General features: G+C 41.1%; 2 protein-coding genes across 2 annotated transcripts; one reads left to right on the top strand and one right to left on the bottom strand.

The window, feature by feature from the left end:
• Positions 1-923: 923 nt before the first annotated feature.
• Positions 924-5,849, bottom strand: RAD1 (RAD1 checkpoint DNA exonuclease). The gene is made up of 5 exons (XM_017811336.1): positions 5,640-5,849; positions 3,990-4,098; positions 3,091-3,349; positions 2,659-2,757; positions 924-2,344 (listed from the first exon to the last, which is right to left on the bottom strand). Exons 1-5 carry the CDS (start codon positions 5,832-5,834, stop codon positions 2,161-2,163), a joined length of 846 nt encoding a protein of 281 aa, XP_017666825.1. The 5' UTR covers positions 5,835-5,849; the 3' UTR covers positions 924-2,160.
• Positions 5,850-5,930: 81 nt separating this feature from the next.
• Positions 5,931-10,576, top strand: BRIX1 (BRX1, biogenesis of ribosomes). The gene is made up of 10 exons (XM_017811337.1): positions 5,931-6,098; positions 6,809-6,920; positions 7,306-7,349; positions 7,968-8,038; positions 8,414-8,463; positions 8,559-8,632; positions 8,731-8,781; positions 9,079-9,180; positions 9,725-9,853; positions 10,174-10,576. Exons 1-10 carry the CDS (start codon positions 5,958-5,960, stop codon positions 10,441-10,443), a joined length of 1,044 nt encoding a protein of 347 aa, XP_017666826.1. The 5' UTR covers positions 5,931-5,957; the 3' UTR covers positions 10,444-10,576.
• The last annotated feature ends 627 nt before the right edge of the window (positions 10,577-11,203 follow it).

Consider the following 11,203-nt stretch of genomic DNA (forward strand, 5'->3'; position numbering starts at 1 on the left):
GAACTGTGATATTATTAAACGAAAAAACATGAAATAAACATTTCCTCTGCTGCAGGTTTCCTGTAGGGGAAGAGACTTGTCAAACAGCAGACAGAAAAAGTACTAAAGTAACCCGAGTTCTGGATCTCATGCAAAGTGTGGCAGGAACTTAAATCTAATGGCACAGTGGAGGTCTGCAGAATGTAAGTAACTTTCAAAGTCAAAAGGATGTGTTCCTGTGTTTGAGGGTAGAGATGTAAAAGAATCCATTGCAGATGGATCCTAATTCCACTTGTTGCCATACAGCACTGAGGCTGTAGCTCAGAATTCCCATGTTTTTGTTCCCCTAGAACCATATCCATGAAAGCACTAGGTGTACAGGCATCTCCCTACCTACATGAGTCTAGGACCAGACTCAGCCCACTTGGGGTACAGACATTAAGTCCTGCACAAACCATGCATGTCTGTAATACCTAACATTTATGAAATGCAGCAGTTACTTTCTGGTATTTTGTGGTGTTCTAACTTCTTAGAACTTTGCTTCCATGATCACTGTTGGTAGGTTATATAAGAAATCATTAAAAGTACTATTTTAAGAATAACATAGTACATCTGTAGGCAATCATATAAAAATACAAATTTTAAGCCACGGCAACGTCTTTGAACACAATACAAGGAACTTGGACACTCTGAAATAAATCACACTAAGGAAGTGGTGTGTTCTGCTTCATTTTTATCCTGTCACCCAGAGATTATGTAAATCAGTCTTAACACTCGGTAGTCAAGGATAACATTAATAATTCCCAATGAGAGCATACCTTTTCTTTCACTGAAGAAATGGAAACAGTAAGCCAAAAGGAAGTTCACCTACACTGAATACTTTAGTTTGGAAAAAAAACCAAAACAACAAAACCAAAATAAGAGTAACTTAGAATATTATTAGGTATCTTTATCAGCCCTGTAGTTCAAAAATTTGTAATTGTTTTTCAAATGTAAAATTTATTGCAATAAACGGACGATTTGCATGGAAGGCAACAAAACTGAGCTGCTAACAATGTGCACTCTGAAAGTATACTCTTGATGACATAAGGAAGATGTGAAAAACGGGAAACAGAAGTATTTTAAACTTAAAATAATCCCAAAGGCCTTGGATTCTGTTGGATTGTGGAGCAATCCACCTGGTAAGGATTCTGTTGGATTGTGGAGCAATCCACCTGGTAACACACTGTTACTGTTTCCCATAACTGCAAAGCAGGACCTCATCTGACAAACAACAAAACTTGACCACAGTCTAAGGCTATAGAAACTCCACTTTACGAGTGCTTCCTGTTGCTGAAAAAGGCTACTGAGAAGATAAACAAATTTCATAAATCATTTTAAATATGAAACTTTTCTCTCTTCTTATGGTTTTTAACAGCACTAGTAGAGAGTAGCAGGGTAGGAACAGGGTCATGTACATACAGAAACATTTCAGCAGCAGCATTCTTGCAGATGTGTAATAAATTACTGATCCAATAAACAATGATGTAGCCAGAACAGTTGTGAGTAATGAGTAAGTAAATCCTGGCTTCTGTATCAATTTACCAATTCAACACCAGTACTGCAGACAAAATGGTAAATTGGTATTGATGAAATTCCAAGGAATTGAGTTATATTAAGAATTAATCAAGATGAGGAGAAGCCTAGTGGCTTCACTGACAAAACATGTCAGCATTTGCCAGAAAGAAACCACCTGCTGCTATTAAGAAATCACTTTGAAAATGTTATCCTCTTTCAAGACAAATTTGGTTTTAAGTCACTGAAAGTTAACTGGCTAATATACAGCTAGTATTCAGATTTTCCCTTGTGTAACTGCTTACTACAAGCCAAAGACAAAAAACAAAACAGAAACAAAAATTCTTGGAGAACATTGTAAAAAGCAGCAAACACTACTTTAACATCTGTGCTGCAACCAGTGTCTACAGGAGATCAACTCCACTTTTTGCTTTTTTGGAGTCAGTTTTTTTGAGTCAAGCTAAGAAATGGAAGGGAAGAAAATTAAAGTCCTCAGATTTCTTATTCCAGAGTTAAAAAAAAGGACAATATTAAGTCTATCAATCTTTACAGCCTTCATTTAATTATTAAAAAAAATATCATATTTTATATAATACAAAAATATATTACAGATGCCAGCACATACATCTACAGTTCTGCTTCAGTAATATTCTCATCAGGGCAACAATAGTATTCCACAAAACAGATCTGTCCATCTTCATTCCTGATCATATACTGAAGTGAAAGAAATCCTTGAGCATCTGTTCGAATGGACACTTTACAAGATAAAGCCAGTGCCTTTGTAGATGGTTTAAGCAAAGAAATCTTGTACCTACAGGAAAAGAAAAAGCAATCTGAAAAAATACATTGTGCAAAGAGGAGCTGAAACATTACTCTCAAACAATGCCACAGAATAAATAAAAAACAATTAGCAACATACCTATTTGGTCTTTACTTGGTAACAACATCAGACTGATATTGTTAACACTTAGCTTTTGATTACAGACACAGATTTTTATCAGATAGGAAATATTTTCCCCCCCATACTAGTGAAATAAATGTTACAGTAATGCAAGAACAGTTTTTAAACTTCTCATCAAGAATGCATGACCTGGCACAGAGGGCATGGATGACAGACTTCCTAACCTGTTTGTCTGAGTCTGGTTACAGTGGAATGCTTCCATCAAATCAGAGTCCCTAGGATAGTCCAGATGTGCACTTCCAGCATTTCCAAAAGTGGATAACCTGGAAGACAAAAAGCACCATCTCGAAATACCTGCTCACAGCTCTCTAAAAACTTATCAGAATGAGTCACTGTGCATATTCCAATGGCTCTCTCACAAAACATAGCTGTCTGTTTCCGCTTAATTAAAAATGCTAACCTGTCCAAACCAGTGTCACATTTACCAGGTTGAGAACTGTTTACTATGTTAATTAGATTACATACTATGATTTGCTATATTCATTAAAATTCTTCCTGAAATGAAGCAGTACCCTTCTCTCCACCCTGAGAACTTCCAGTTCTCACCAACGGAGGCCAAGCATAAACATTTGAGTTGAAAGCAGAGTTTCCAGTACCTGAAGTAGGGTTTATCTGGAGACATGGTAATCTGCAGAACTTCACTGGTCATATCCAGTTCAGCAAATGCTTCTCGTAGCCCCTCTGACTGCAGGATGATTTTATTAACCACCTTTGTACTGCAGAAATCAAAATCTAACAAATCCTCAGGTTCTTGAGTGTTAATTTTGCACACTGTCACTACTCCCCCTTCTTCCAAGAACAGCATCAGGGGATAACCATAACCACGATAACACATCCTAAGGGCCGTTGATGTTCCTGAAAAAGAGAATGAAATATACATTCTGCAGAGAGCAAACCTAGTACACTTGATCACTTTAGAAAATTCACATGCTACTGGCACAAGAGGCACAGATCAATTTGATTCAGTGTGTTTGGTCCAGCCTCCAATACATACATTACATTACTTAGTGCAGCCTCCTAGACGCAGTCTGAAGTGTTATGCAGCAAAACGAAATGATTTGTGTGTAGACAGTTCAAATCCAAACCATTTAATCTACCAAGCAGGTTAATGTTACCTATATATGCTACAATTAGTTCAGAGGAATTGGAAAATCCTCCATGGTCCTGAGGCTCTGTGGCTCACATCATGCTGTTCTACTACTGTTGTAATTTGTGCAACCCAAACTGAAGTTAATGCAGCTTAGCTTGCATTGCAGTCACACCCTTCTTTTGCAACACAATCACCCCCTGAACATCTGGTTTCCCAAAATCACTTGATTCAGGTCTTTAGGTCATTCACAACCAAAACGGCAGAGAAATGTGGAGTCCAATATACAGCTGCAACAGTAGAACTGCCCAAGGAGCTGCCATGGTATCACTCCACTCCACCGGAGTACACAGTGCATCTTGCAGCACCCACACAGCCTTGCAAGTATTCACAGGAAACATACCACACCTGGCAAAGAGCTGGTTCCAAAAATGGTTAGGCAGTCAAGAAGAACAGACAAATTGATCCGGAACATCACTGATTCCTCCTGAACAGCAAATTCCTGAAAAATTTCTGCCTGTAAGTTAAAGAGATGAAAAATGGGATGTCTCTGTAATTATTTTACAGTTTGCACTTATTTCCTTAAATTCAGAGCTTTCACTTTCAGAAATCAGCATTACTCAAAGTGATTTCTAGATGCAACACAGTATCGATTATAGTAAAAGGGGTCTTCATCCCCAAAACTAGCAAAATACAATCAGGTCACAGTCAAAACAAGGTAGCATAGCATAAGCATGAAAACCTAAACACTTGACTTTTATGTTTTAAAAACGAGCCACAAACGTTAAAGCCTAAAGCTGCCTACTTCTGGAGCTGGAAACATTCATGGAACTGTACAATGCGTTACCCTTCTCCAGAAACAATACTTACTTTTCTTCGCTCAAAGCATGAACATTTCAAATAATAAAAGAATGTAAGAACAGAATTGAACACTGAGTTCACCACACTGAAATATGTGCTGAATCCTGCCTTTGACTAGCCTGATGGGGGTAAACTGCTCTACACATTCCCATTTGCCACTGGCACTCACTGCTTTGTAGCACCTGCAGAAACAGAAATATCTCAGAAACAAAGCCGGGTGACGTGAGCTGGTTTTGGGAAAGCAGTACGTATTTTATTTGCCATCCAGCGGGCAAACCCCATCCTGTGGCACACTGAGAACAGCACAACCATCTCAGCCCAGCTGGTAACTTCAGACAAGTACCTGTGAATCTCTGCTCTCTTTCATAGCTGACATAAATCCCACCTTTTGGCTTTGGGATGAGACATAATAAAACCACTTAAAGATGGATAATCTGAGAACTTGCTCACGCATCCAAGCACAGCATGGCCAGAAGAAGCCACAGGCCTGGCAGGTGCCAACACATTAAAAAAGAGTGCCAGCCTAGCACGCTGGTAGGTGTGCAGGAACAGGAACACACCAGGCACAAGGGTTGGCCTTTCGGCAGCACAGACACCACACGGCAGCCTCACTGTGACCAAAGTCTCCCCTTCTCTGCGGGTATACACAGAATCACAGGGTTCTTAGGGTTGGAAGGGATCGCTGGATCTCAGCGACCTCGGTCAAGGCATGGTCACCTACTGCAGGTGATACAGGAACACATCCAGGGGGGTGTTGAATACCTCCAAAGAGGGAGACTCCACGATCCCCCTGTGCAACTGTTCCAGTGCCCCGCCACCCTCAATGTAAAGAAGTTCTTCCCCATGTTGAGGTGGAACTTCTTGTGTTTTAGTTTATGGCCATTGCTCCTTGTCCTGTCGCTGGGCACCACTGGAAAGAGTCTGTCACCACCCTCCTGGCACCTGCTTTTGAGATATTTATATGCACTAATGAAATCCCTTCTCAGTTTTCTCTTCCCTAAGCAGGCCCAGCTCCCGCAGTCTCTCCTCATAAGAGAGATGCTCCAGACCCTTAATTATCTTTGTGGGCTCCGCTGGACTCTCTCCAGTGGTTCCTTGTCCTTCTTGTGCTGAGGAGCCCAGAACCGGACACATGCGGTAACCGGGAGCTTTCTAAGGTCTCCCAGAGCGGTGCCCTCCGCCTCGCCGATGTCCCACCTGGATGAAGGCGTTGGCCTGGATGCACTTGGCATCCTCCACGGTCACGCGCAGCCCGCTGGCCGTGGCGAAGCACGTGGCGTGGTCCTGGAAGTGCACGGCCCGCAGGAGGCTGGAGAGGTGCCGCGCGTTGTCCAGGCTGGCGGACAGCACGTAGGGCTCGCCGCTGGCAGGCGGCGGCGCCGAGAACGACATGTCTGGATGCCGGGAGAGGAGGGACGGGAGCGGGGCGGGACGGAAGGGGCGGCGCAGGAAGCGGGAGCGGAGGAAGTGGCGAGCGCAGGAAGGGCGGGAGCGGCGTGCGCGGCGTGGGGCGAGATGGCGGCGGGGAAGAGGAAGCGTGAGGCGCTCCCGCCGGGAAAGGGGAAGCGCGCCAGGACCGGCCCCAGCGCGGCAGAGGCAGAGGCGGCCCCGGCCGGAGCCCCGCAGGAATACAGCATCCCGCCGCCCGTGTCCCAGGTACCGCCGGGAGAGCGCGCCTCCTCCCGAGGAGTTCGGCCTCCCCGGGGTGCCGGCGCTCGGGCTGCCTGCGGGAACACCGCTGCTTAGCTTAGTCATAATCTTTTATAATGCCAGCGCGAGTAGGAGTAAGGCGGTGGTGTGGTGTGTCTGTGAGGGTACGCGAAGGGCGTTGTTCTGGTCGGTGTAAATAAGATGGGTTACCGTGATCTCAGAAGTGTTTGGAAGAGTTGGGTAATTCTGTTGTACACAAAAGGTATATGGAAACGGTGCCTGTTCCATTTAGGAATCATCCTGAGGAGCGTTCAGTAATTGCGTTATAGGTTCCTTACAAGAAAAACAAAGAGTAGCACGTGTAGGGCAGAGATTTCGTCGGATGCTCGTGGGTAGGAAAGGCGGAATTGTGCTCTGGGGCTGTACCTGAGCTCGTTTTGCAGGGAAGGAGAGGTGCTTTTTGTGAATAAGTGGCTTCTTAATGCTGTGGTGCGAGGGAAAGGCTTTATCTGGGAGCACACTGGAGCAGGATGGAGGACAGTTCCTCCTGTAAAAGCAAGGCCCCTGCATTCTCTAGGGAAGCCACTGCTCTTGCTGGGTGGACAGATAATAACAAATGTGGGTTTTGTACTTACCGTCCGAACATTTATTTTTGCTGTGTTGTAGTATTATTAAGGCTAGAAACTTCCCAGGTAACTTTTATGTCTTTTTCTTAGGGTAAATGGAAGAATAAGGAGCGAGTGCTGATATTCTCCTCTCGTGGAATTAATTTCAGAACAAGGCACCTAATGCAAGACTTAAGAACATTGATGCCTCACTCTAAAGCAGGTAGGGTTAAGCATCATTCCTAGGTTATATTTTCAGAATACTTTTAAACCAAGAACTTCTAGCAACCTGTTCTTTTTTTTTTTGAATATGGTACATAAGTGTTTTAATGAAACTTGTATCTTAAGCAAACACCAAACCCCTTTTGAGCCAACAAATACAGGACCTGTCATATCCTAATATTTCCTGGGAAATTAATCTTGTGGCATCAGTCCTGCAAGTGCACAGTTTTGCTGCTATGCTTGTTTATTCCATAACAGGACTGAAACCACTTGATGGTTAATCTTTCATTTATAAACTAGTAAAATTCTTGAAAAAGGACTGACTGTTAAAAGAATGTCTTTTGTTAAATTGTCTTTCCAGCCTCATAAATGTTCTTATCTTCCAGATACTAAAATGGACCGTAAAGACCAGTTATTTGTAATTAATGAGGTAACCAAGGATCTTTTTAGTGCTTATTTTCTTTTTTAAATTTTCTATGAAAATCCAATGTGCAAGGGAAAAGGGCAGCCAAGTTCAGAGGATCTCATACTAGTTATAGGAGTTGTATAACTTCATAGGTGAAAACTACTGATATTTGAAAACACTTGTGTTAAAACAGGAAGTTGAATTTTGATTAATGAAACCAAAATTAAACTTCTAATTAAATGTAGATTTTCATCATGAAGAAATAAAACCTTCTATGTAGGTGAGAGGTGTAGCATAGTTCATACTTGAAGAATGCAGGACGCAAATATGCAGCCAGCTCAAACAGTGTAGTAGGACAGTGGTAGTCCTGAACCTAGGACGTAATGTTACAGCTGCTGCTCTCAAGTTTATGCCTGGAGAGCTTATCAGGTTGTTTGTAGCTTTAATGAAGTTATTTTTCTTTTTAATAATTATGTGAGGTTTGTCAGCAAAACAAGTGCTTCAGCTAAAGTTTTGGGATCATTAGGTGGAATTTATTAAGTCAAAACCTTTGCTTTTGAACATTCATAGTGACGAATGTGGAAAGTTTTCGGTAATATCTTCAAAATGTTTGTAAACAGCTAATTTGAACATCTTGTTTAGGTGTGTGAAATGAAAAACTGCAATAAGTGCATCTTTTTTGAAGCGAAAAAGAAACAGGATCTCTATATGTGGTAAGGAAATGTTATGTTTTGTTACATTTCTATATATAGCTGCAGATGCTTCAGTTTTAGCTTAAGTTTCTTACTGTAATAGTGAAGATGCATGAAATAGCGTTGCTTAGTTAAATCTGTTCTAATATTGCACTTCTGTGGATAGTGCAAGTTTACAATGCATGACCAGCTTTTGTAGACCGTTTACAGAAGTATGTTATAAAATTATTTAGAAAGCAGGTATTTATGAGTATGTTAAAGGAACTCGATAATGTTATGAAAGCAACCAAAATTACTTCAATACAGGAGTGAGGGTGTACTGTGGAAATCCAGCATACCTTCTGGCTGCTGTTAATGTTTTTCTTTTCTGTCTTCCCCACCCCCTGTCCTCCGCAGGCTTTCAAACACACCACAGGGACCGTCAGCTAAATTCTTAGTGCAGAATGGTAAGCTGGTTGACATTATTGTGTTTGTACTCTTGCTTCTTCGTACAGTTTTCTGTAAGTACTAAAATGATATACCTTTTTAAAAATCACTGTAGTTCACACACTGGCTGAATTGAAGATGACAGGAAATTGCCTAAGGGGCTCACGGCCCCTCTTATCTTTTGATCCAGTAAGTATAGTTTTCATTTCATTGGCTTTGCTTTTGTTCTCTTTGCATGACTATTGCATTTAGATTTGTGTGTAAAATTCAATTTTTATTTTTTGTAGATATTTGACAAGGAGCCACACTATGCCCTGCTAAAAGAATTGTTTATTCAGGTCAGTCTGTAGTTCTGCTGTCCAGTGTTTCTTCTTCATTGGAAATGTTTTTTGGCAACATACTTAAAAATCTCGAGTGTTTTTTCAAGTAGCAGTTTTACACTTCTAAACTTTCAAAAAGTCCTCAAGATATTTGGGTCATATTCTTAATGTGACTTGAATACTTGTTCTTAAGTTTTGAATTTTGAAGTGTAACCTGGGATTGGGATCTTAGTAAATTAAAACGAATTTAAACTGAGCCATTTATGCTTGACCTCTTAAACTGTAGATACTCAGAAATGCTTCCTCTTATTACAGATATTTAGCACACCACAGTATCACCCCAAAAGCCAACCTTTTGTCGATCATGTTTTCACCTTCACCATTACAGATGAGAGGATCTGGTTTCGGAATTACCAGGTTAGTGGTCTCGCTTAGCTCTTCAGAAGGAGCTCTGTGGAGTAATTTCATATCAAATCTATTAATTAAAATAAAGTGAGAAGAATCATTATTATTATTATTTGGATATGCCAGTCTCTAGTGCTTCCAGATTCAGTCCTGAAATGACTTACCTTTTCCTGTATCTCTGGAGAGATCTGGTTCAATCAACCTGCATTCAGTGAGTTGTGGTTCTGTGATGGATGTCTTGGTAATGGGAAGTACTACCCTACAAAGCCTACACTTTGCACTGTAACCTTACTTGCTGCTTTGACCCAAAGTGAGCTGGAGCTTACTTTCTAAAGGAAGAATTCACAAATACCTAGTACTCTCTAAAAGCTGACTCGAACCTAAAAGACCTGCTTTATGTACAGAACTGGGTTTATACAAGTCTAGCTTATCAGCTTCAGGGGCACCATATCTCAGATTTAAATTCAGTTGTGCGTTATCATGTGTAAGGTGCCAACAAGGTCATATACTGCCATTTGATCCATGAGAATTTAAGAAAGTCTTCTTTTTATTGCAGATAATAGAAGAAGATGCATCTCTAGTAGAAATTGGGCCTCGTTTTGTCCTGAACCTCATAAAAATCTTCCAAGGTAGCTTTGGAGGACCAACTCTGTATGAAAATCCTCATTACCAGTCCCCAAATATGGTAAGCAGTTCTTTGTTTTCTCTTTCATTCAGCAACTTATTTGAAAACCAATCTTGCAGTCTGTCTCTGCAGGAGTATCACACATGCCCTTCTCCAAGACCCTTCATAGAAAAGAGCCCCAACTGATAATAATTCGAGAACAGAGTAATTTTTTAATTTGTAATCCTGTGAGCATGGAATGAATGCAGAAGTGATGTCACTGAAAAGATGGCATTACACTGAGGATTTTGACCACTAAGCAGAGAAATTACCACGTTTATTTAATACTGGGTTTCTTCCTATTGCTTATTTGAAACATGTTCAAATTTAAATTCTTATAGCATCGACGGCTGATAAGATTGTCAGTGGCAGCTAAGTTTAGAGAGAAACAGCATGTGAAAGAAGTGCAAAAGGAGAAGAAAAAAGCGAGTAAGGTCCTTGTTAAAGAAGATCCTACCGAAGTGGTCTTTGAAACTCCAGCTGAAGAAAAGCCAGTGGAAATACAGCTTGTGAAACCAGAGTCAAAGCCAATTGTTAAAGATAAAAAGAAACTACGCAAAATTCAGAGGAAGAAACAAAAAAAGCTATTTAGAACTGAAGCATCAGCATAAATGTTGCAAGGGTGGAAACTAGCTATATTGACATAATATTGTAAATAATTGTTTCTACAGGCAAAACTATTTGGAGTTCAGTTTTAAGTAAACAAAATATCCATTTCTTTATTAGGATTGCGTGTGTGTTCTTTTTTTGTCTTCTGGGATTCTGGGTTTTGAAAAATATCATGACATCCCATCCAACCCAGCCTTAAACGCTTCCATGGATGGGTTATCCACAACTGTGCTGGGCAACCTGTTTCTGTGCCTCCCCAACCCCACAGTAATTTTTTTTTTTCTCTAATACCTGAAGTCTGATTCCAAGCCACTGTCCTTGACTGATGTTAGCGAGTAGTTACAGATGTCTCTGGGGCTATTTCTTAATTATGTATCTTTAAGCTACTTCACAGTTCCAGACCTCAAGACCTGGTTCTTCCACTGACTAGTTCTGTCTTCCTGTGCACTCCCTCAGCTTCCCTGTGCTTCAGGGTCTTGTTCGTGCTCTGTTTCTGTTTGATTCCTCTGTTTCATTTTTTGCCATCCTAGTGCCGAACAGACACAGGTTCCAAAGAGGAAGCTGACCTGTTAAGTGCTAAATATCCCACCCAGCAGGGCAAGGGAAATTCAGTATGACCTCTGCAACAAATGATCTGCGGGCCATCTGATTGGAAAGAAAGATGTGAATTTCTTCTGCACAGGCATGTGCTCAGTTCATGTGGTCTAATACATGATCACAAATGAGTTGGAAGGGATGCATGAGTATCATTGAGTCCAAGTT

This window comes from Lepidothrix coronata, unplaced genomic scaffold (assembly GCF_001604755.1).
Source record: "Lepidothrix coronata isolate B3197 unplaced genomic scaffold, Lepidothrix_coronata-1.0 Scaffold31, whole genome shotgun sequence".
Lineage (NCBI taxonomy): Eukaryota > Metazoa > Chordata > Aves > Passeriformes > Pipridae > Lepidothrix > Lepidothrix coronata.

Bases quoted from the DNA above. Each gene is read 5' to 3' on its own strand.
- RAD1 (XM_017811336.1), bottom strand. From the start codon at position 5,834: ATGTCGTTCTCGGCGCCGCCGCCTGCCAGCGGCGAGCCCTACGTGCTG. The intron at 4,099-5,639 runs GTGGGACATCGG...TTTAACTTACAG, and splicing joins AGGCCAACGCCTTCATCCAG to GCAGAAATTTTTCAGGAATT. The intron at 2,758-3,090 runs GTACTGGAAACT...TTTGTCTTCCAG, and splicing joins CCAGATAAACCCTACTTCAG to GTTATCCACTTTTGGAAATG.
- BRIX1 (XM_017811337.1), top strand. From the start codon at position 5,958: ATGGCGGCGGGGAAGAGGAAGCGTGAGGCGCTCCCGCCGGGAAAGGGG. The intron at 6,099-6,808 runs GTACCGCCGGGA...TCTTTTTCTTAG, and splicing joins TCCCGCCGCCCGTGTCCCAG to GGTAAATGGAAGAATAAGGA. The intron at 8,633-8,730 runs GTAAGTATAGTT...TATTTTTTGTAG, and splicing joins CCCTCTTATCTTTTGATCCA to ATATTTGACAAGGAGCCACA.